Source organism: Mesoplodon mirus, assembly GCF_964341445.2.
Source record: "Mesoplodon mirus genome assembly, chromosome: 17".
NCBI classification, from domain to species: Eukaryota; Metazoa; Chordata; class Mammalia; order Artiodactyla; family Ziphiidae; genus Mesoplodon; species Mesoplodon mirus.
In genome coordinates, this window is record NC_138993.1 from 11,259,947 (window position 1) to 11,285,367 (window position 25,421).

A 25,421-nucleotide genomic window follows, 5' to 3' on the forward strand; every position below is an offset into this window, starting at 1 on the left:
AACCTCATATATATTTTTAATAACAGTGTATATCCATCATGTCAAAACAAGAGAAAAGTGGATTTCACATCTCACACTTTAACATATAGTGGAGCATGGGTTATTTTGTTATAGATGTAGATAGCAAAACATTGTGACTGTTATACAAGGAGACTCTAGTTGTGCTAAAAGCCATAGCAAATGTAGGTTTCAACATATGAATTTTGGGGGGCACAACAAACATTCAGTTTATAGTAGCAGGTTATATATGCTCTCTGTTGCAACTACTCAGCTCTGCAGTTGTGGCTCAGAAGTAGCCATAGAAAATATGAATCAGATGAGTGTGGCTATCTAATAAAACTGTACTTACAAAACAGATGCTAGGCTGGATTTGGCCTACAGGGCATAATTTTTTTACCTCTGGTTTTATATTCTCATCAGTAAATTTAAGAGTTGCTGCCCTTTAAATAAATGAGGAAAGCTCTTTTGGCTACTTTGTCTTTTTCATCTAAGCTTAATATTCCTACTTTGTGTCAGTCATTCCTCAAATTACATGATTTGTAAACTTTACCCTCCAGAGTGCTGCTTTTTAAAAATTACAGTAATATTTTAGTATTGCTCCAATATTTTGCCTACAGAACTGAATAAGCACTAATAGAAAGGCCTATCCTATGCAGAGCATCTTTATTCTGATATTATTATATTTCCCTAATAATAGTAACTGCCTTTTTTGAGTACTTACTATGATAACCCCCTTGGTAAGTACGTTACATACATTATCTCAAATCCTTACAATATTGCTATGAAGCTGGTATTTTTATTGTCTTTTTAAACAGACAAACTGAGGCTCACAGGTTAAATAATTTGCTCTATGTCATACCACTAATAAATGGTCATAAAATAGGCATTTCTCATAGTATATGTGCATAAGGCAAAAAATATCAGAATCTACCTTCAGTTGACAGTATTAAAGTCCTCCTCTGAATCAAAACTTTGCTGCAATATCAGATTAGGGTTCTGAATGCTAGTGTCAAATACTGATTAACTTGTATCTTTTTTTTTAACGTTTTTATTGGAGTATAATTGCTTTACAACAGTGTGTTAGTTTATGCTTTATAACAAAGTGAATCAGTTATACATATCAGTTATACATATACATATATCCCCATATCTCTTCCTTCTTGGTTTAACTTGTATCTTTACCTTGGTTTTCTTGCTCTGGTCAATGATGCCTGTATATGTTTTTTTTTGTTTGTTTGTTTTTTTTTGCTGTACGCGGGCCTCTCACTGTTGTGGCCTCTCCCGTTGCGGAGCACAGGCTCCGGACGCACAGGCTCAGCGGCCATGGCTCACAGGCCCAGCCGCTCCGCGGCATATGGGATCCTCCCAGACCGGGGCACGAACCCGTATCCCCTGCATCGGCAGGCGGACTCTCAACCACTGCGCCACCAGGGAGGCCCCTGTATATGTTTTTTAATCATTCTCTTTCCTCCACAAATTTCTGACCCTTGCTTGTTTTGACCTATTAGTGTTAATAGGGTAGAAAGTCTTTGTAGTCAATGAAACCTTACATTAAAATAAAAGTTCCACATAACATTATATGTTGAATTTGAAAGATCATCATGTGCTTGTAACCTTAAAATAAAATGTCCCATGTACATATACATGCATATGTAATTCTACTTGTCTTCCTGAAAAGTGGCTCAACAGCAAGTGCAGCAGCATCTGTACTACCATCTATATTCATAGGCACTCTCTTAGTGTTCGGATTTTATCTCTGATTCCATAACTTAGGTGGAGAAAGTCAGGGAAAGTTTGGATCTTCTGATACTGGATGTTGGATATTGGATGTTGCAGAGATTTGGAAATAATGAAGAAACTAACTTTCAGGGCCTCCATCTGACCAATTTGGCAATAATATAGGCTTTCAAAGTAGAAAAATAATCATGGTTCATTGGAATGAAGGGCCCTGAGTTAAGTATGACACTCTAAAAAGAAAAGTTAAGTGTACAAAAGGTCAGAAAAGAAAGATGGTTACGGTATGATGGTTTAGCACTGTTGATTCCACAAAAAAGTAGAAAAGGACTTCAACAGATGGTTTACTACTACTAACAAATCAAATTGTAATATCAGTGACAGGATGGTGGATGACTAATTCTAGATCAACAAAGTTTAAAGATTGCATCATTTTGGAGAGTGGCATCTGGTTGTAAAAAAATGAATACTCATTCCCAATGACCCCCCCCCCCAAAAAATGAGAACCCAAGTGATAGGTTCGACCTTAAATTCTCATCAAATAGTAAGTGAAATTTAACTAAAGAAAGAAAATTCAACTAACTTGAGTTTGATTTACTATGTGAACATTAACCAAGGCCTGTACCCCTAGCAAGAATTAGTTGGTTGATAATCTGCAGTTTGAAAGCTCATTTTATCTTCATTTTCTTTTTTGGTTTGAGGAAATTACCTTAACTCCAAACATTGTATCAGAACACATATTACTACAACTGTAGAAAGGTATAAAATCAAGTACAGAAATAATAAAGAACTCTGTCAAACCTACCGTATTGATAATGATATTTTAGAATGTGTGGTTTTCACAAAGTGTTTGGGAGTTCAGTTATTGTAAAGATTATGTCACTGTGATCTTTAAAATTCTAAATCTGATGAGATGCCTATGATAAAATAAACAGTAAATATTAAAGGACAAAGTAATTTAGAGTTTTTAGCAGGATATGTCAGACAACATTGCATAAGCTTTGAAGATCTAAAAATCTATTTAAATTATTCTAAAAACAAAAGAAAATTTAATTGAAAAAACATCCCTATCTCCTAGTTTCCTGAGGTGAATTTATTCTTATAGATCATATAATGAAATGAGTTGGCTTTAATGAATCCTCTTTGAAGTTACTCAAGGCTATTCTTTATACAAATACTTTCTTGAGGATTATAATATTTGTAAAATTTGTATCTTACATTTTATTTGCTTTATTTTTACTTTGTTACTCCATCTCTGAATTATGGATTATAATGTTTTCTTAATGATTTGTAGCACTTCCTAATACACTTAAAATTTTTTGTTAGATTGTAGAATATGTCTCCTGAAGACAAAACTAGATTTTTCTATTTAATATACTTGTAGATCTGTCTGAACAACAATATATGATTATTGATACAATGCTTTTTTAAAATATTGTGATATTAATTTTACTTTGTAGGTTTGGATTTACTATTTCTCTTTACATACTATTCCTATAATTCAGTTCAACACTTACCGTAGACAGAGGCCGTCAGGTATGGGATCTTGTCATCTGAAGAGCTGTTTCCCATGGAAATAATGAACTGATTTTTTTAATGTATATTTTACTTTATCTTTTTCAGTAAGGGTATAACATTACTGGACACAGTTTTTTTTACAAAGGGGTAGTAACTTTAAAACCTTTAAGTATCTCATAATAAAACTTTTTTTTCAAAATTATAGAATCTTATGTGTAGGTAGTATGTTAAATATCATCTTATTCAAACATTCTTTTCACAGATAAAGAAACCAAGAGTCAAAAAAGTAATAGAGCTTGTCCAAACTGTATAAATACAAAGGTTTTCTGACCCCCTGAATACCTACAGCAGCAGTTGGATGTAACAGTGGGGTTAATAGTTTGCCATTTTAAGAAATAAACCAGTACTATTCCTGTCTCGTAAGTCGAGCCTACTAATCCAAAATGATTTATGCTTGATAAGTCCGGGAAGTCAGTAGGTCAGAGAGGAAGCTCCAGTAGCTCCTGCTTAAGCCTGAAGTCTTTCTGTGACCCATGAATTACGAGATAATACCATTTATAAAATAATGCTTAAATGTAGAATGCTGGACTCAGATCTGTGTCCATAAATAGCATATTTATCAAGTTACCTCCATGATTTAATTCATTGTTTCCCAGCCCTGTCCAATATGATAGCCACATTTGGCTATTGAGCTTGTGTGAATTGAGATGTGTTATAAGGGGTAAATACACATTGGATTTCATGTCCGTATCTGGCTCTGAACCCTCCATCCTATTTTGTTATGGTGCGGGGGCAGGGTTAATTTCCTATGCATGTCTCTAACCAAGTCCAATCAAACTTCATGGCCCATCTTGAATCCTATCCTTTCATTAAGTGTTTATATATACATTCATCTCTCCTTGCCTTCTTATTTATTTCCCTCCCCCTCTTTTAAAACTCACATAGGTTCTTTTTTTTTTTTTAACATCTTTATTGGAGTATAATTGCTTTACAGTGGTGTGTTAGTTTCTGCTTTATAATGAAGTGAATCAGTTATACATATACATATGTTCCCATATCTCTTCCCTCTTGCGTCTCCCTCCCTCCCATCCTCCCTATCCCACCCCTCTAGGTGGTCACAAACCACCTAGCTGATCTCCCTGTGCTGTGCGGCTGCTTCCCACTAGCAATCTATTTTATGTTTGGTAGTGTATATATGTCCATGCCACTCTCTCATTTTGTCACAGCTTACCCTTCCCCCTCCCCATATCCTCAAGTCCATGCTCTAGTAGGTCTGTGTCTTTATTCGGATTTGGGCCTGTCTCCTCAATATTGATTAAATGTTTTTTTCTAGAAATATAGTTCTACCTAGCAACTATGTTTCCCATTTCAAATATGTAGCAGAATGTTGGCACCTAACTGGTTCTTATAAATACATGCTGAATTGAATTTCTAAATATATTTTTGTAATTAAACTCATATTTAAATAAACTATGACATATAGTTTTCAAAACACTTTTACATATTTAGCCCTATTTGACCCTCCTACCAGCTTTATTAGATAGGCAAGGCAGTTATTACCCTCATTCTTAGATGATCAAATAGGGGTTTAAAAGGACAACAATATAAAACTGAATGCAGGTTCTTTGAGACAAATTTTGTTTTCTGTACAGTGAGCTTTCTTCTTTTTGGGGTGAAAAAGTTTTGACAGTTCTGTATCATGGAAGAGTATGGCATAGTCTTTTCCAAGCTTGTCTGTAGTTAGTTTGAATCTCTGTATTTGTAACCAGAATTCTTGGGATCTTGTTGACTGGGCTGTAGGTCTACACCAGGACTTTTTGGGCAGGTTGGTGTGAAAACTCCTTGTAGGCATATACCAACCACCAATTGTTCTTTGGTGTATGGTTTTCAAAGAAATTTTTATCCCTTTTTTGTCAGGTCCAACTGATGAGTAGTGCATGTCTCTAGTGCTCTGTTCAGAAAATTCTGAGGCACTGTTTAAACAACCAAGTGTTTCAGTAAAAGTATGGCAGCGAATAAAGGGGTATTTGTGCCCTATATTTATCATTTTAATAATAGTAGGTTTTTATTTCAAGTCAATACCTTTTTGATATACATTCTTAATACACCTAAGTAAATGTCCTATCTTCTTTTATTTTTTTTTAAGTCTGAGCAGAAAGGTAAGAAAAATGCCACTGCTGGATGTCATGATCTTTTTCTAATCTGAAAGGATCATACCTGTCTCTTGATTAATTTACTCTCCATCCCCAACTTTCACAAGTAGCTATGTACAACTAAGCTCTCAACTAAGTTTTATAGTTTCCTCAAAGTTTTTATATCTTACTTCGGGTTAAACTATTTAAAAAGTTTCATTCAGAACTTAGCATTTTAACCTACACAGGAAATTAAATCATAATATAAAATGATATCTTTATTAAGTATAATCTCATTGGATTTTTTAATATATGGAAGAATAGAGGTAAACACAGGCTATATAGCCTGAAATACAGTGAAGAGTCATATATCCATATTTTATATATAATTAAGTTATTCATTCTTAAATGTAACAAATGTTTATTGACTGCTGGCAGTGTGTTAGGCACTTTGCTAATTGCTAGGAATGTAGCAGTGAAAAAGATGTATAAGAATCCTGTACTCATAGAGCCTGGGTGTTAGTGGAAAAATTAGTAAATGGTTTAGAGTCTGTCTTTCCTTTATTTGGTCAACTTTTGTCATTTTTTGTTATTTGAAAGAAGTTTAAAAAAAAACTCATTGGTAAGTGACAATGAGCCACATTTTTTATAAAGATTTTTCCCATACCACACTTCACTTGAAGTTAGGATCCAGGCTCAGACATTATTTTCTTACTGATTTTCTAAGTTTTTTTTTTATTAATGATGAAATAACAGTCAAATGTTTACAGTTCACGACTTAAAAGTATTAAAGATGTACACTGAAAAGTGATTTCAAACGGAGTTAATTCTTGGAGTTCCTAATTAATCTTTCCTTCTATAGATACTGGTCCTGGTTTTGTCTTTATCTGTAAAAATTTGAAGACTATAGAATTAAAGAGTTTAGAAGTATGTGGAATTCACTAGAAGACCCTTAAAAGAGATGCTTCTTTTGATTTGAACAAATTGACATTTTTTTGCAGAGTCTTTGTATATCTATAATTTGCAATTATAAATTTATTTTCTAAATGAAATTCAAATTCTTCATCTTTCAGATTTTGACAGAGCAAGTATGTACTCAAGTTGTACACAAACCACATCCAGAGCCAGATTCTACAGTGAAAATTCAGAATCCAAGTGAGCAAACCAGCAATTCTTTATTGTAATGCAGTAGTAACATGGTAACATGTGAAAATAAATCAAAACTTTTGCTAACCACCTCAGTCAGTATGGCGTTCACGTAGTTTCATTTATGACACTTAAAACTCACCTACCATAGTGCTAAGCACTTAGTTGAAAATCAGTAAATATTTTTTGAGCAGAAGATATGATGTCGTTATAAATCTTTACTATAATTTTTTGTTCATTTGCAGTGATTCTTAAGGTGGTGGCAACTTTGTTAAAAAACTCTACACCAAGTGCAGAACTGATGGAAGTTCGTCGTTTGTTTTTATCTGATATGATAAAACTTTTCAGTAACAGCCGGGAGAATAGAAGGTGAGCAGCTTGAATACTATAACAAAACTTTATTTCCTAACTAATCTTATTTTCTCTCCTTTACTTTCAATCTTTCAAAGAAAAAATTTTCAAATCTTTCCTATTTTGCTAAATACTTTCAATCATTAGAAAAGGCATTTGTTTCTTTTATATAATCTGCATACTTTTATTTATTTTTATATGATTTTATTTAACTTTATGGTTATTATATTTTAACTATATATATAAACATAAATATCCAAAAATCCTTATTTAAAATATACCATCCCTTTTCCTGATAACTGTCTACCACCAACAGTAGTTTAAATGTAATGATGTTGGATTTGCTGAGATCATCTGTGCTTTTCTCAGCTTGGTCTGATAACTGATTATTGTCATGCATTCTAAAGCTGGTTAGCTAGGACATGGGGTACAGTATGAAGCCATGGTTGCTGCATGAGTCTTAAATTTAACAACTACTGATTGAATGTCTGCCATGTATAAAGCACTGTGCTGCACAGGTTGTCTTGGTGTACAGTCTTAGTGCAATTCAGTGGGAAAGATAACAGTGAAGCAATGATTAATTTCTAATATGTTAAATGCCTTGTGAGTGCTACATGTGATGAGGGAGTAGCGAAACAATAGCTAAATCTCACTGGGAGAGTTGGGAGAGCAATTTTAAATGATAATACAGATTTTTCCAAGTAGAAGAATGGGAAAAGTCATTCCAGGTTAAATATTAAATATGCAGAATGACTGTATACCTTGCTTTATCTAAGTCAGATCATATTTTCACTATTTATCTCAACTTCAAAATAGTAAATTCTAATATAATTTAGCAATTTTTAATGATTTTTTCCCCCACTAGATGCTTATTGCAGTGTTCAGTGTGGCAGGATTGGATGTTTTCTCTTGGCTATATCAATCCTAAAAATTCTGAGGAACAGAAGATTACGGAGATGGTCTACAATATCTTCCGGATTCTTTTGTATCATGCAATCAAATATGAATGGGGAGGCTGGAGAGTTTGGGTGGATACACTCTCAATAGCCCATTCCAAGGTAACAAGGGATTTAACATTTTACATCATCAGGATTTCAGCTATGGATTAAATGCCTGTAGACACTCATCTGGTGCCATCTTGTGGGCATCTTGCATTATGGCTGATTCCTTTATGCCAATTTTCTTTCTTTTCCATTCTTGTTTCTGTTTTTGTTTTTTCTCTCTCGGTTCATACACTTTTTTTTTTTTTTTTTTGCGGTACGCGGGCCTCTCACCCCTGCGGCCTCCTCCATTGCGGAGCACAGGCCCCGGACACGCAGGCTCAGCGGCCATGGCTCACGGGCCCAGCCGCTCCGCAGCATGTGGGATCCTCCCAGACCGGGGCACGAACCCGCGTCCCCCGCATCGTCAGGCGGACTCTCAACCACTGCGCCACCAGGGAAGCCCGGTTCATACACTTTTAAAGCTTGAAGTATTTTAGGGACCCTATAATTGAAACTTCAGGTTTATAAATTAGGAAGTTTACACTTTCGAGGCACCCCCCACATACTTTTTCTAGCAGATCTGAGAGCTGGCATCTGAGCCTTCTAACCCAGACATCCCTACTGGTTCTTACTCATGAAATGGAGTCTTATATATACTTTTTTTTTTTTTTTTGCGGTATGTGGGCCTCTCACTGTTGTGGCCTCTCCCGTTGCGGAGCACAGGCTCCGGACACGCAGGCTCAACGGCCATGGCTCATGGGCCAAGCCGCTCCGCGGCATGTGGGGTCCTCCCAGACCGGGGCACGAACCCGTGTCCCCTGCATCGGCAGGCGGACTCTCAACCACTGCGCCACCAGGGAAGCCCTATATATACTTTTTAAGCCTTTTTAAAGTAATCAGAACTTGTTTTAATTTCCAAATGAATAATAAATACATTTAAAGTATTTAAGTTTAGTATTGTTTTTAATTGCATTATCTTTATTTTTAATGATAAGAATCTATATGTTTATATTTTAAATATGGTCTGGTTTTTGGTAAAAGGAAGTAGTCAATTAAAGCTTAGAGTATGTACACCTTAGATTCTGGAAATTCAGAGTTAATATATCTTATCTTGTGGTGTCATAGGAAAAGGATGGGTGTCAGAAGTTGTTGGCTTTTGATTCAGTCTATGCCACAATTCAGTTTCGTGGCATTAGGAAACTCATTTAATCCTTTTGTGTAGAAAAATGTTTTTAAAGATGCAGATAGTAAATATTTTAGACTTTGTGGGCTGTACAGCCTCTGATGCAACTACTCAACTCTGTCATGCAGTATGAAAATAGCCATAGACAATATGTAAAGAATGAACATGGCTGTGTTCTAATAAAATTTTATTTACCAAAACAGGTGATAAGCAGATTTGACTCATGGACTATAGTTTACCAACCCTGCTTTTGGGACTTGATTTCCTTTTCTGTAAAATAAGGGGGTTTTATATTAAGATAATCTTCAAAGAAAGGTCCCTCAACCTAAAATTCTGTCATAGTATCATTTAAATATCAATTAATATCATATGTGTCTATAGGAAGGATTTTGAACTTTTTTTAATTTTAAAGACCTTTTATTTCTGTTACAAATTTATATTTTATAATATATTGGCACCTCTTTTTTTTTTTTTTTTGGTGGTATGCGGGCCTCTCGCTGTTGTGGCCTCTCCCGTTGAGGGGCACAGGCTCCAGACGCGCAGGCTCCCTGGCCATGGCTCATGGATCTAGCCGCTCCACGGCATGTGGGATCTTCCTGGTCTGGGGCACGAACCCGTGTCCCCTGCCTCAGCAGGTGGACTCTCAACCACTGCGCCACCAGGGAAGCCCTGGCAACTCACTTTTATCATTGCACTAATAAGTTTGAAAATAGTATTTTATAGGGAAGCTCATTGCAAATCTTTGTGCAATAAATATATATTGATTATTCCTAACTATATACTGATTATTCCTAAACAAGCCTATGTAAATTAACAAACTAAAGTAGCCTATATAAAGATAAAATTTTAAAGTTTTAACATTTTATAACTATATGTTTATAGGTATGTGTTGTCTTTTTTTTACCTCACTTGTTGCAATAGTCACACACATGAGTCATAGAAAACTGATGCAGTAATAGTACTTTGGGTATTGTATATTATTAGCCAGTTCTCTGTTTTAGCTCAAATAACCCGAATATGTAGGAGTTCAGCTGGCATATTAACTAGGGTAACATTGAAATACTTCACCTAAAAGAAAATATCATTTTATTTAAAAAACTTTAATAATGCTAGTTTACCTAACTGTGTGTTTTTGGACAAGTCATATAATAAGTCATATATGACTATTTTGATGATATTCCAATTACTTGATGAAACTAAGCATTTGTGTTAGGATTAATATGCACTATGTTTGAAATCTTAAAATTATTTGCACCATTTTTGCTATTATTATCATAATTTTATTTGTCATTTTTTTCTTCTTAATATATACAAAATGCCTTAATGTTTTCTTTATCCATTCCTAAGGTCACTTATGAAGCACATAAGGAATACCTAGCTAAAATGTATGAAGAATATCAGAGACAAGAGGAGGAAAACATTAAAAAGGGAAAGAAAGGGAATGTGAGCACCATCTCTGGCCTCTCATCGCAGACAACAGGAGCAAAAGGTGGAATGGAAATTCGAGAGATAGAAGACCTTTCACAAAGCCAGAGCCCAGAAAGTGAGACAGATTACCCTGTCAGCACAGACAATAGAGACTTACTCATGTCAACAAAAGTGTCAGATGATATTCTTGGAAATTCAGATAGGCCGGGAAGTGCTGTACATGTGGAAGTGCATGATCTTTTAGTTGATATAAAAGCAGAGAAAGTGGAAGCAACAGAAGTGAAGCTTGATGATATGGATTTATCACCAGAAACTTTAGTAGGTGGAGAGAATGGTGCTCTTGTGGAGGTTGAATCTTTGTTGGATAATGTATACAGTGCTGCTGTTGAGAAACTCCAGAACAATGTACATGGAAGTGTTGGTATCATTAAAAAAAATGAGGAAAAGGATAACGGTCCATTGATAACATTAGCAGATGAGAAGGATGAACTTCCCAACAGTAGCACATCATTTCTCTTTGATAAAATACCCAAACAGGAGGAGAAACTCCTTCCTGAACTTTCTAGCAATCACATTATTCCAAATATTCAGGACACGCAAGTACATCTTGGTGTTGGTGATGATCTTGGATTGCTTGCTCACATGACTGGTAGTGTAGACTTAACTTGTACATCAAGCATAATAGAAGAAAAAGAGTTCAAAATCCATACAACTTCAGATGGAATGAGCAGTATTTCTGAAAGAGACTTAGCATCATCATCTAAAGGGTTAGAGTATGCTGAAATGACTGCTACGACTCTGGAAACTGAATCTTCTGGTAGCAGAATTGTACCAAATATTGATGCAGGAAGTGTAATTTCAGACACTGAGAGATCTGATGATGGCAAAGAATCAGGAAAGGAAATCCGTAAAATCCAGACCACTGCTACGACGCAAGTAAGTCATCCTACATGTGTTCTAAAGATGCGTTGAATAGATATAGAGTTGTTAGCACCAAAGCAGAGTAATTTCTTACCAGTCACACCATGTTTATATTTAATTATGATAGCATAATAATTTATGGAATTGAGTAGTGTGGTTCTATATATAAAAGAAATTTAAAATACCTGAATCATATATCCAGCTCTGCCACATTCTGTCTGTGTAACTTTGCTCAACCTCTCTGGGCCTGAATTTTCTCATGCAGTGCAAGAGATTGTACCAGATTGAAATATGACCTTTAAGGTCTCTACCAGTTTGAACATTTTATGGCTCTGTGACTACATTTACACATTTGTATTCGAGATCTTCATTCTGAATACTTGATTAACTTTAACCTTTTGAGCTTTAGGCCCAACCCTGTTCTGTGGATTATAGAAAAGAGGACTTGGAGCCCAGATTGAACTGATAAATGAAATGAAGGGGAAGGGAAAAGGGAACTGTTTTTATCAAGTGCCTACTATGTTCCAGGCACTGTGCTATATGTTATCAGATTTAATCCTCACAACAACCCTGTGAGGTAGGTAATATGGCTGAGAAAATTTGGAATTATTAACAGTGAGAATTTTCTTTATAGCCACATGGATAGGGATTCATATGAGAAAATTAGAGATTCTCAGGCTTGGTGGTAAGGAAATGTTAGTGCTGCAGTTTGGGCCTCACCATACTAAAGCTAAAAACAGATGATGTTTTCTGATATGAATTTTAATTGTTGAGCACTGAGTTTATACTTACTTATTTTCTAGACTAGATAATACCTTATGGTTAAGAATTGAAGAAAACTTTTAGCCTTTAAAACTTGTTTTTTGTTGTTATTGCCTAGGTTTTCCATTCACCTTTTTTTTTTTTTTTTTTTGCGGTACGCGGGCCTCTCACTGTTGTGGCCTCTCCTGTTGTGGAGCACAGGCTCCGGACATGCAGGCCCAGTGGCCATGGCTCATGGGCCCAGCCGCTCCATGGCATGTGGGATCTTCCCAGACCGGGTCACGAACCCGTGTCCCTTGCATCGGCAGGCGGACTCTCAACCACTGCGCCACCAGGGAAACCCTCCATTCACCTTTTAATGTCATCAAAGAATCATTTAACCTGTGTCCATTAGAGTTAGGTTACAGAGAGTAAACCATACCTCACTAGTGTCTTTGTACTCAGAATCTTCGAAAATACATTCTGTGTGTGGAAAAGATTTTTTTTTTTTCTCTACTAAATACTGCCATTTCCATTTTTGTGGCAGTTGTGCTACAGTGATAATTGGCGGGGGATGGAAATACTGAATTAAGTCCAGGTTTAAAATAAAGGAAAGCATGGTGCATTGTTTACTGAGCATAATAATCTCTAGGCTTGCCTGGTTTTCACTCAAAGTTCACAGGCATTTATCTGGTTTTCTAACATAGAAAAGGCATTTATTTTTCTAAATCGAAGTATTTTGAGTGAAATAGACTTTGAAGTTAACTTGAATCTGTACAAGTAATATTTCTTTTAATCTTGTGTTTCTAATTACAATTAGTTGATGACATATACCCAGTATTCTTCATTTTGAGTATAGGCTTACTTTTATAAGGAAGAAATGTGGTCTAATGTAAAGACTCATAAAGAGGGTTAGAGAGGATCTGGTTTTCAATGTGAACTTTGGTGTTAAACTTAAGTTTTAGGTTACCTTGCCTAGTTTCTGAAGCAGCAAAATAAAAAAAATAATAATAGCTTTTTCTTCTCAGAAAGGTTCCTGTGCAGGGAATCACCAGGTGAATAATAAATGTAAAATATACTAACCTACTAAAGTCATATGCAAAAGCTTTACTCACTTAACTGTACTGACTATTTTCATTTTGAAATCAGGTGTTTCTTTTTCACTCTACAAATGTTCCCCTTTTCTGTCTCCAGGCTGTTCAGGGTCGGTCTGTCACGCAACAAGACAGAGATCTCCGAGTTGATTTAGGATTTCGAGGAATGCCAATGACTGAGGAACAGCGGCGCCAGTTCAGCCCAGGTCCACGCACTACAATGTTTCGTATTCCTGAGTTTAAATGGTCTCCAATGCACCAGCGACTTCTCACCGATTTGCTATTTGCATTAGAAACAGATGTACATGTTTGGAGGAGGTAGAAATACTTCTTTTCTATAAATAAGACTACTTTCAGTTGAAAAGTGAATATTTTAAATTGGTGGCATCGACTGATTAATAAGCAAATTATATCATTAAAAATCTCACAAATTAAATTTATTAAAAATAATCAAATATTGAACATTTTTATATAAACATAAATATTTTCATAATGATTATAAGTCCTGGGGTGGGTCAAATTAAAGGCTAACCAAGAATTTAGGCTTAAGACAGTTAATTAGCCAATTTTTGAAATCTGGCATTGCCAGGTTATTATAAAAAAGTTTTAACCAAGAAAAGGTTCAGTACTGGTTCAAATAAATTTCTACATTTTTATCTTTCCCTGTTAAAATTAATACCACGTACTACATTTATTCTTGGCGATACGATTTAACACATAGTGCTAAAATAAAATTTAAAATCAGCTTATGACATCTATTTTTAGAGCTTATACCATTTACATGGTAAGTGGATATCATTTCAAATATAATCATTTAAGGAAAACGGTGAAGAAAACAGTTCAATTGTTTTATTTTTTCAGTTCAAATAAATTGAATAAGTTTCAAGAAAGAAACCAAAGTCTGCATAAATTTTAAAATTACCTGGCCTCAACTTCAATTTAATTTTCTAATGGCAAATATGCAACACATTAATCAGTTATGAGAGTGTCATGTGTTCATGCAGATAAATTAGGTAGTTGATGTCTGTCAGTAACAGTACCCCAGCGTCAGTGACTTGAACAATCAGTGGCACAATGGACTATGAGTGAGTTTCTTAACAGTGGACTTAAATGAGTTTCTCTGCTTCTCCTAGTTATCCTTCTAAGATTCAAGGTGGCTGCTTCAGCTCCCAGAATCAATTCAACACAGGAAACTTACCCCAACTAGAGGGCAGGACTCTTCTTCCTCTTTCACCCTCTTCTTCCTTCCTCCTCTTCCTTGTCTCTCTCTCTCCCTCCTCCTCTCTCTCCTCTTTCTTCTTCTCCTCTTCCTCTTATTCTCTTCTTCTTCTTCTCTTTTTTCTAAAAGAAGCCCCTCAAGAAATTTCCTTCTTCTGTCTCATGTGTCAGTAGGATCATATGCTATTCTCTGAGTCACCAGCAAAAGGGAATGGGATTGTAATGATTGGCCTCCATGGAGCAATACTGATTACCAACCTAGTAGCTGTGGTGAAGCCAGTCTTTCCTGTACCAGATGTAGCTCAACAATAGAACAAAATCTAGATTGTGTTAGCAGGGAATAAGGAATAACTATCATGCAAGCAATCAGTGTCTGCCATAGAAAGTTTTTAGTTCTGATTTTATTTGGTCAGTTTGTCCTTAGTCTACTTATGTGTTAGAAACAATGGTCTTTCCATTGCTAATGTTATGTGCTAAGTTACCTAGGGATGGTAAATAAGGAGACTGGAATACCATGAAATAGGTTACTACTAACATGAGTATCAGTGTATGGAGAGATACAGTGTAATTTACTAATTGCAATGTTAGTATCCCCCAAATGAATGATACTCAACTTTCCGTCCCTTAATACTGTGTGTGTCTTTCTGTGTTCTCTTTCATGGACTCTCATAAAATTTCCCAGGCAGAATTTTACATAATTTTAAAAAATATAAAAGATAGATAGTACTTTAATTTTTAGGACAAGAGAAAACATCCTGAGATCTAAGATATATTAGATGATATTTTGCAGTTCTTAAAAGGTGAGAATCATTGACTTAAATTTGATCATGGAGTAATCTCTTTTTTTTCTGTTAGAGAATAGTTCATATTCTTGACCGATCCCAAATTAAAGCAGTGTATTTCTCTGAGAATCTATTGTGAATATTTTGTATGGCAGAGCTGCACTGCTCACCTTTGAGGTCTTTTTTCCTTTTTTCATTCAGTAAGTACTTGAATTTTACTGACTCACTTACACTCCCCTATTGTATCACTTCTGTGGCTAGCAGTATACATTTTCAGTACAGCTGGTCAAAGCTGGAGCTGCAGTCTGGTGATACAACAAATTGTCAGCTAACTATTCACTTGTTCTGCCTTTCAATACCAAACAACCAGCTTTGGCAAAAATAAATTTTTTTAGCCAAATTCATTAACCTAGTCATATGTCTTTGAATCAAGTTAAAACACTGTATTTTAAAAGCAGAAACAAAATAATAAATTATTATACTTGGACACACACAAAAAATCCATGCCGAAATGAATGCTAAGTTTTTGGTAATATGACATCTCAATTGTAAATTATTTTCTTTTCTAATAACTCCATTTTAAATTTGTCTAGCTCTTATTTTTCACTTTAAAAATGACATTATAAATAAAATCTAAATTTATTCTTAAGCCAAAGAAATGTTCATTTCTGCTTTGTTTTTCTGCTATTTTAGCCATTCCACAAAGTCTGTAATGGATTTTGTCAATAGCAATGAAAATATTATTTTTGTACATAACACAATTCACCTCATTTCCCAAATGGTAGACAACATCATCATTGCTTGTGGAGGAATTTTACCTTTGCTCTCTGCTGCAACATCACCAACTGTAAGTACTTTGCCTCCATCTAGTGGTTATGTTTTATAATTACATTACTAGAGTGTGTCAGTGGTGTTCTATACTATAAACAAGGAAACTTGTTAACCATATAATTTAAAATTATATATATTTATATTCTCACCTCTTTTAATTGTCAGTCTTGGGTTCCAGCTGTGTGCATTTATGAACATATTTCTCTGGTAATTCTGATGAACATGCCTTAGGAAGAGCAATAACTATGAATGATTTAGCTTTATTTTCTATATTGTTTCTCTCTTCAAATCTACATTATAATAAACTGTTAAAATCTTTGTTCTGTAAATCTTGAAGTTCTAAATACAAGTACATGTTTATTGTATGATAATTAGAGTCGAATCTAAATTTAGAAAAAGTCATCTTTAGACATTCAGTCTCTTATGACTTGCTTGAAATATTATCTTTAAACTTAATATTATTTTAAATGATATATAGGAGTATTATACTTCTGATCTCTGAGATTTAATCTTGAAGCCAGTAATTTGCTTCAAAAAGAGAATCGAATGATTGAATTCTTAGAGTGTTTCTTATTTAAAACATAGGTACCTCAGATAGAAAAAGTATAAATGACATTCTTTTCTGTACCTGAAAAATTTCATAATCCTTAAAAACCTCAAAAAACCTTATGTTAGCCATATGGCATCTTTTAGAATTTTCATGTGATATGATTTACTGGTTCAACATTTATTTTTTAAAAATATAGACTTTCTCTAATAAAACATTGAAATGTATTAATATAAGTTTGAAATAATGTTACTTATGTCATTTAAAATATAGTAGATAAATAAAATAACTATATTTTAACTCTTTAAAAAAAATCTGATTCATATTTTTAGAAAAACAGACTCCATAGCTAATTGCTCAGATGGGAAAGAATATAGAATTCTGCTTCTCATATTAACTGTGTTCTTGCTACCACATTGGAAACTCATCCATAAGCCCAAAATATATCGTTTTCCAGAGGGAAACTTGCTGTTTTATTAAGATGTCTTTTACTTGATGAGGCAGAGTTTCCAAATTGATCTCTGGCTTTATTTCATCATTAACAAGTTTTCTCTACATGACTCTTTCTCACTGTCCCTTTGCCACCACCCCTGGAGCAGCACTGAAACTTAAATATTGGCAGCAAAAAGAATGTATCCTCAGCACACCTCCCCCTCACAGGCACATATACTTCTATTTCATCCATGAATTTATTCGGGTCTCCAAAGGCAAGAAGGCTAGTTCAGCAGGGAGTGCAGCAGAACAGGTCCTAATTAGGGCCTTCATGAAATTAGCAGCTGACCAAGGAAATTGAATCAGGAAGAAAAATAGTTGATGGTGTGTGAAGAGTGCAGGTATCCTGTGAGATTAACATACCATCCTTTCTCTTTAATCTCTGATTTCCTCTCATGATTTATACCAAATTCTGATAAATTGAGAGTTATATGAGATGTTAAAAATACATTCTAATATTGAGGCAGGAAGAGGCTTTGTTTTGTTTTTTCCCTCTTCTATGCATTAAAGACTGACTTAATTTTTCATCCTGGCATTTTTCTTCATCCTATAAATTTTTTTATGTCTTATAAATTAACATTTGTTGTCAGGAAATTTTAAAATGTTATACTGAAATTTACTTTAAAATATAATATTGTTTTAAAATTTTCTGTAGAACAAAAATGACCTTTATAAAAAATTAGCAGTAGACATGAAAATTTGTATAGATTTGAAATATTTACATTACTAGTCTTCCAAATTTTAAAACTAGATCTCTATCAAAATAGAGAAAGTAATTAATGAAGTTTCAATAAATAGTATGATTTAAATAATATGTCACTACCCCAATTTGCTTATTTTTTATTTTATAATGAATATACAATAAAGATACTGACATCTTGAGGTTCTACTTCCAAAATTATTACCTGTGCAGTTTTGATCTTTGCAGTTTGGAATTTGAAACTATGGTACTTATTTCTTAGACTGTTCTCAACAGACTTTGGAATTCATTCAATTGTAGAAACTTTTCTTCATTGCCTCTGTCTCTGTATTTCTGTTATTTTGGTCTATTAGCTAATTGTACCTATACCTGGTTGTACAACATAGCTAATTTTACGTTCTTTGAATAAATTGCTTCCTAATAGCGAGAACCTTTTCTCCCACTTCCTACTGGGAGAAAACGTGGTTGGTGTCAACTGTTGAGTAATGTCTTCTATTACTTGATTGTATAACATTCTTGCTAAAAATTGTAATGGAGTAGAGGGGCAGAGTTAGGAAGGAGGAGGTTGAATAAAGAAAGAAATGAGAACTGAAGATATGGAGCTTTTTAACTTAGATTTTAAAAAATATTTTTTATTGGAATATAGTTGATTAACAATGTTGTGTTACTTTCTTTAACTTAGATTTAAATTATAAAAAGCCAAAAGAGAATTTTGGATGGAATAAGTGAAAAAGGAAACACTGGCAATATACAGATTACCAAAGGGAAACATCGTCATGTAGATGCCTTTAGAATTTCAATCCTATGTGAAGAGAGATAGAAACATTTGAAACTAATGTTTGAGTGATATGTAATTTTGTTTAGGTTTGTGGAGTTCTTCAGAATATTCATACATTATATACAGATACGTATTTAAGGAATAAATATGAGTAATGATGGTATGCAGTGGTTGACAAATTTATTCTGTGTATGGATCATATAGTAAATATCTTCAGTTTTGTGGACTATATGGTATCTAACTATTGAAATTTGCTGTTGTTTGCAAAAGCAGCCATATATCGTAACACAGAGGAGTAGGTGTGGGTGTGTTTCAATAAATCTTTATTTATATTTGACTTGTAGGTCCTAGTTTGCTGACCACTGACTTACAGCACCATTTTCACATAAAATACAAATGTCATAGCGTAAAACTTCATTACTTACTCCTGATCATTAAAAATTCAATAGTTAGAGCTTAAGATAAATTCATTTTTCCTATTAAATAAGAGCTTGCATTTGACTTAATGAACATTTATTAAAGTTTAATTTTTAACACAGTTTCACTGGTGGTTGTGAGCATTATGTTTTATTAGAAGATATGTAACTTTTCCCATGCAGCCATACTAAATATTTTTAGCATTTGACAAGTCTAATGTTGAAATTGTATTTAATTTTGAGTAGGTAAATAGAATGCTAAGTATTCTTTATAATTTCTATTAAAAACTCAACCCAGGAAAATGTCTTTTCCATTTCTCAGTATAAGTGTGGATCTCAGATAATTTGCTCATTTTCATCGAAAGCAAACTTTTGTTTCCCAATAATCAGTGAGACTCAAACACGATTTTTCTTGAAGTTATGATTTAACTGAAGGCATATGGGTTTTAGCATAGGATAAGTGTGTATTTTAACCTGGGTTCTACCACTTACTAGAAATGATGTCAATCTTAATTTCTTCATTTTAATGGTGTTAATTTTACTTATCCCACAGGGAGTTTGTGAAAATTAAGTTAGGTAATGTCACTAGATGGAGATGACTCTTACTGAATGTTTCCCTCCTTTACTTCCTTTTGGAACTTTTTATTCAGAATTGTATCATGATGGAATGATCTTCCCATTTATAGAGTAAGCCTGTCACACTCAGAATTCTGAAATTTAAAATAGGATATTTGAACCAAGTTAGTTACTATGGATGATCCATTTTGATGGCAAAAAACTAAAATGGTATAGTCTTGCCTGTTCTCTCCATGGCATTGGCATAGTGGTGGTTTATTTTCTGCCCTGGGACCTTATATGAATACAGTAATCCATACTAAGGATGACATTTGTGTATTGCTGTTGCAGTACCATCACATGAGAAAATTTGAGCTATTTTATCTTACTTGTACGGAAATATTTCAGTGGAAACTTTAAGGAAAAAGAGTATAGATATACAAATATTTGTGTTATAATGCCACCTCAAACTTAATATTCATTGAAGAAGCAGGACTTTATTGGAGTTTCAGTTTTACCTAGATTATTTAAAATCTTATGTATCATAGAAAATAAATTACATAGTTTCAAGTCTCTAAATTAGACCGATAGTTTTAACTTAAGTAGTCAGGGGAAAGAAATAGAACTCTTCGTATGTAGGTTGACCAGTCTTTGATTTGGGGAAGGAGCATTATTTTTGTTACTGTTGTTGAGGTTTTGAAGTTAATGTTTCTATGACTAGTCAGTTGCATCCTCTCATTTATTTTCTATACATTGTTCAAGTTGGTCATGAATGGAAGCAAGGAATTGTAGAAAAAAATGAAGATAAACAAAGAACATGGATCAACTACAAATTGCATAACCACTTAATGATTTTAAGTTGACCATTTTGGTCAACCATCCAGAACACTGAATGTTTAGCATTTCATTCAGTGTCACGTATGGTTTCATTTTCTCTGTTGATAGAAAAATAATAGAGACTGATATTTCTGGTTTTCCTAATAGTTTCATAATCCTGAGAAAGAAGAGGAACTTTTTATGTCAAAAAATGATGACAAGGACTTAATTTTAATTTATATTTTCTTATCATTATTAGAAAATGTAGCTAATAGATTTAGAAAAACTACTAATTTTCTTTGTGTTTTGTTTATATCATAACACTGATTATATTTTAGTATTCTCAGGGTGCTTTTATATGTTCTCCTATACTACTTGAAAATAGTTTATTTTGAAATTTATGCTCACGTATAATGTCAGAAATCAAAGAATAAGAATAGTTGTTGACTTTTATTATAAAGCTTAATTCTATCCAAAAAATTTTAATATACTGAATATAATTCTTAATAATACTCTGAAACTTAGTACAAAATCTATGCAATTATCTTAGTTCATATGCGACCTCATTTAGTGTATCAGTAAGTTCTTTTCTAGCAAGGGAAAGTGGTTTTTAAGTTAGAATCACTCAAATATTTTATTATCTTATTAATTATTGGGGATTTTGTTCTATAGGAAGGGCTCCAAATATTTTAGGAAACAAAATAGCATGATTCCTTAATGAAAATTCTAGGAGGTTGGTACAATTTATTTTCCTAAGTCATTTCTGGTTAAACTGGTAGTGAGCTAGGGCTTTTACAGAGACTTTATGTTAGTTTAGTTATTAAAATGTTTCCTTGGTCATCTTCTAGGAAAAGATAACTTATTTTGAAAAATAGAGTATGCATCATTTCTAATATATGAACTATATTTACATATATATTATTTGGGCAGTTACTCTAATGAAAAAATTAGAAGTCTATTTGATATTTAATCTTAATTATATGTAATTTATAAAATGAATATCTCTTCTGAGAATTTTTTCTTTTAATAAAATAATCAAATATAATTTTTAATATATTATTTTGTGTCTCAATTTTACATTGTATTTTCATTTAATTTTAATAATTTGCTTTTCTTGTACTTTTTTGATCTGTTGTCTGTTTTGTCTAATGCATGTCCAGGGTTCTAAGGTTAGTATTACTTCAGTAATTTTCAGGTTTTCAGTTTTAAATTTTATTTTTGCTTATTTATGAAATTTTTGACTTGGTTATATTTTGAGTTTCCATACCATCTAACATTAGGCATATCTTTGGTATATTTAAAAGATTCATTAGAAGGATTATTTTCTCAGTGCACTGATGAATTACTATTTTATTATTCACACTAATCTTTAGACTAAACTATCAGAATATAATGAAGACAATAATATTTCAGTCATATGTACAATCAGATTTTAACTGGTTCCAAAGAAAGGAAATTGGTTGGAATATATGTTAAGATTTAATAATAATCATATGTGGGTGATCTTTATTTTTAAACCTATGCTATGATGTTTATATAACATTTCATCATATTTATAAATTACTATTATATAGAATTAGTAAGAACTCCCTTTTAGGTTATTGGTTAAGAATGCTTTTTTTTTTTCTTTTGCGGTATGTGGGCCTTTCACTGTTGTGGCCTCTCCCATTACGGAGCACAGGCTCCGGACGCGCAGGCTCAGCGGCCATGGCTCACGGGCCCACTCCGCGGCATGTGGGATCTTCCCGGACCGGGTCACGAACCCGTGTCCCCTGCATCGGCAGGCGGACTCTCAACCACTGCGCCACCAGGGAAGCCCAAGAATGCTTTTTAGTTTAAAATTTTGTTTTGTTTAGTCAAAAATAACAGTTTGGCAAATTTCATGGATGATTAATAATTCTGTTTATAATTTCTGTTTATAATTTACTCATTTAAAAATGAAAACACTTTGAAGCTTAAGCCTTGTACACCGCAAAATACTTCAAAATAAGATCATTAACTAATAAAATGAGTTAGAGTTCCCGTAATTTTAGTAATTCAAAATGATGAATTTCTTTGAGAATACATCTATAGATATCCTAAAATTCTAATACTTTGAAAAGTTTTCAGAATGCTTAATGGACCTAAGCAATGGCCAAATCTTCCATTCCATTATAAAACACTTATATTGATAACTGATATTTTATTTTATTTTATTTTATTTTTTTTTTATTTTTTTTTTTTTTGCGGTAGGCGGGCCTCTCACTGCTGTGGCCTCTCCCCCTGCGGAGCACAGGCTCCGGACGCACAGGCCCAGCGGCCATGGCTCACGGGCCCAGCCGCTCCGCGGCATGTGGGATCCTCCCAGACCGGGGCACGAACCCGTGTCCCCTGCATCGGCAGGCGGACTCTCAACCACTGCGCCACCAGGGAAGCCCGATAACTGATATTTTAAAAGGAGGTTTTATATAAAATTAATTTTTAAACTTTTATTATAAACAATTGTGTTGTGGTCACCGATTTTTAATTCATGCTATGAAATGATGCTGTATATCAGTGAAGTGCTAGCAAATGAGGAATCTTTATTTAAAAATTCCAAGTAATGAATTAATCATTTCTTTAGGTCATGGATACTGAATTGGTATAACGTTGTAAATCAACAATTGAAAAAAAATTTTTGTCTATTTCCAAGCTCCTCTTAGAGACAATGATTTTAACTCTATTTTGATGTTAAATAGAAGGGAGAAAGGTTGTTACATTTTATACTCCATTTATAATCATTTAGTTATATAAAAGTGCTTGCAGTAGCCAACTGTCTCTTTTCTTACCCATGTTGTACACAAGAAGTGTTTAAGAGGTCGTTTTTTAATCAGTGTTTCCTGCTGACATTTCCATGTTAATGTGAGTAGGGATATGTCTAGGTAGAATGATGGGTATAAATAATGTCAAATGGAGCATTAAATAGGAGCAGGTACCTATGATATATGCATACCTTGTAGTTGAATTTTTCATTTGGTGCAGAAGTAAGGTTAATCCATATGGCTAGTGTGCCCATTTTCAGAAAATTTAAACAGTAGTACTTTTTGTTTATAAAGCATTCCTTACTTTCCCTGATTTTGAGGCACTGAGAAAATGAGGTCTAGTCATAATGAACCAAAATACTTAAAATGTTATGTAATGCACAATAAAAATAAAATAAGAGATGTTGCTATTGCTTACAAAATACAGAGTTATACATCTTACGAAACACAATGCTTTGTACCATTCCCTTTCAAAGCAGGAAATTATATTTTACCATAGACAATAGTGTAGTGAAAGTACAGCTTCACCAGTATAGAATGCTACTGATTCTTCTTATTGCTAGTGTCACAAATTAATATCAGTAGAGGAATTAATGATCTTGAGTATTTTTACCCTAGATTTTTATTGTTCATACAAGATACCTAGTGGTTTCACTTTATTCCGAAATGGATAAGAAAGTGTCATAATTTGACAGTTGTCTCCCTTTGATGTCAAATGAAAGCGCCACATATCTTTCCTATTGCTCATCATACATTTATAGGAAAGAAAAATTAGCACATATATTTTTATAAATGAGAATGAGGATTTTAGGAAAGAAATATGAGTTTTATGTCTTTGTTAACTAATAAAATAGAACAAAACTAGTATAAATATATACATGTGATTACTTCTAAATATCTTTATGAAATGATCTTTAGTTTGGAATGTAGTTTTTCTAAGTAATGATATTGAAATCTAACATTGATTTTAAAAATAGATTTTTCCTTTATTTAAAGATAATTCATAGGTAAGCTAATTAAATTTGATAACTAGCTCTTGTGATATATGGAATTAGTTTATGCTTTATAACTTGTGTTGTTTACAGAATAACTAAACTACTGTTAACCTGCAGTATTGTATGTACATGTATTATATTTCCAAATTTTAAGCAAGATTTAAATCTTCTACTTTTTTAAAGACGGAATTGGAAAATATTGAAGTGACACAAGGCATGTCAGCTGAGACAGCAGTAACTTTCCTCAGTCGATTGATGGCTATGGTTGATGTACTTGTATTTGCCAGCTCTCTAAATTTTAGTGAGATTGAAGCTGAAAAAAACATGTCTTCTGGTGGTTTAATGCGACAGTGCCTAAGGCTAGGTAAGTCTGTTAAGAATAATGGTGCATGTTAAATAATTACAGATAACTTTTTGATAGTCTGTGATACGTAAAGTATTAATGATACAATTTGATGATTATGTAATGTAGAGATTATTTTGTAATTCTTCAGAATTACTAAATTAAAAAATTATAGTATCTTCACATTGGAGATTTCATGGAATTGATCTTTAATGGATTCTAATTTGAAATAAAGTCAAATATATTTTGAGTTGTTTCAGAATCAGTTGGACAATAACCTTTTTCACTGAAGTGATTTTAATGTAAATCTATTTATGAATCCTTATTTTTGGTAAACTAATACAGAGGGTAGTTGTCCTGGGCCCACAAATGTATCAGAAAACCAACGACTAGTTTTATATACATAATGCTAAAGGATAAAGTTGACCATGCCAATCTCACTGTTTCTCAGAATGCACAGTTAACATTAATAAACATTAGTGTACCTAATAACACTAATAAACATTAACACTAATAAACATTACTATACCTATGATTTTTTTTGCCGCAATCTTGTGTTGCAAATAAAATTTAGTCCTGAAAACTCTTAGTAAATTTAGACCAGCTCCTTAGGCAGGAATCATTCTTACATCTCTCACCTTTTTTAAAGGGAAAAATTATTTATATTATTTAGTTTTTACAGGGGACCAGACAACTACTGTTTTCAGACCAAAATGGCTACTATTTTCATACTTGCCTTAAAGTGTGAACAGGGAGGACATGAGAAAGTACGGTATTTGATAGGGAGGACGTTCTTGATATGTATTCTTTTTATCCATAATTTTAAAAATTATGTAAAAATCCACATATATATATATATATATATATAGTTACAGGGGAGAAGTTGTTTCTAATCCAAGGACGGAATAAGAACTTGATTTAAGAATGGTGGAATAAA

The 25,421-nt window shown here is 33.5% G+C and overlaps 1 protein-coding gene across 4 annotated transcripts in view; it reads left to right on the forward strand.

Moving 5' to 3' along the window:
• The window catches only part of NBEA (neurobeachin), a 612,123-nt gene that overhangs the window by 161,792 nt on the left and 424,910 nt on the right, over positions 1–25,421 (forward strand). For all 4 annotated transcript variants that reach the window (XM_082602053.1, XM_082602054.1, XM_082602055.1 and 1 more), the window contains 7 exons: positions 6,458–6,539; positions 6,776–6,899; positions 7,747–7,939; positions 10,395–11,411; positions 13,332–13,549; positions 15,925–16,078; positions 24,325–24,505. In XM_082602053.1, coding sequence (XP_082458179.1) covers positions 6,458–6,539; positions 6,776–6,899; positions 7,747–7,939; positions 10,395–11,411; positions 13,332–13,549; positions 15,925–16,078; positions 24,325–24,505 — 1,969 coding nt within the window. The remainder of the gene's footprint in view (positions 1–6,457; positions 6,540–6,775; positions 6,900–7,746; positions 7,940–10,394; positions 11,412–13,331; positions 13,550–15,924; positions 16,079–24,324; positions 24,506–25,421) is intronic.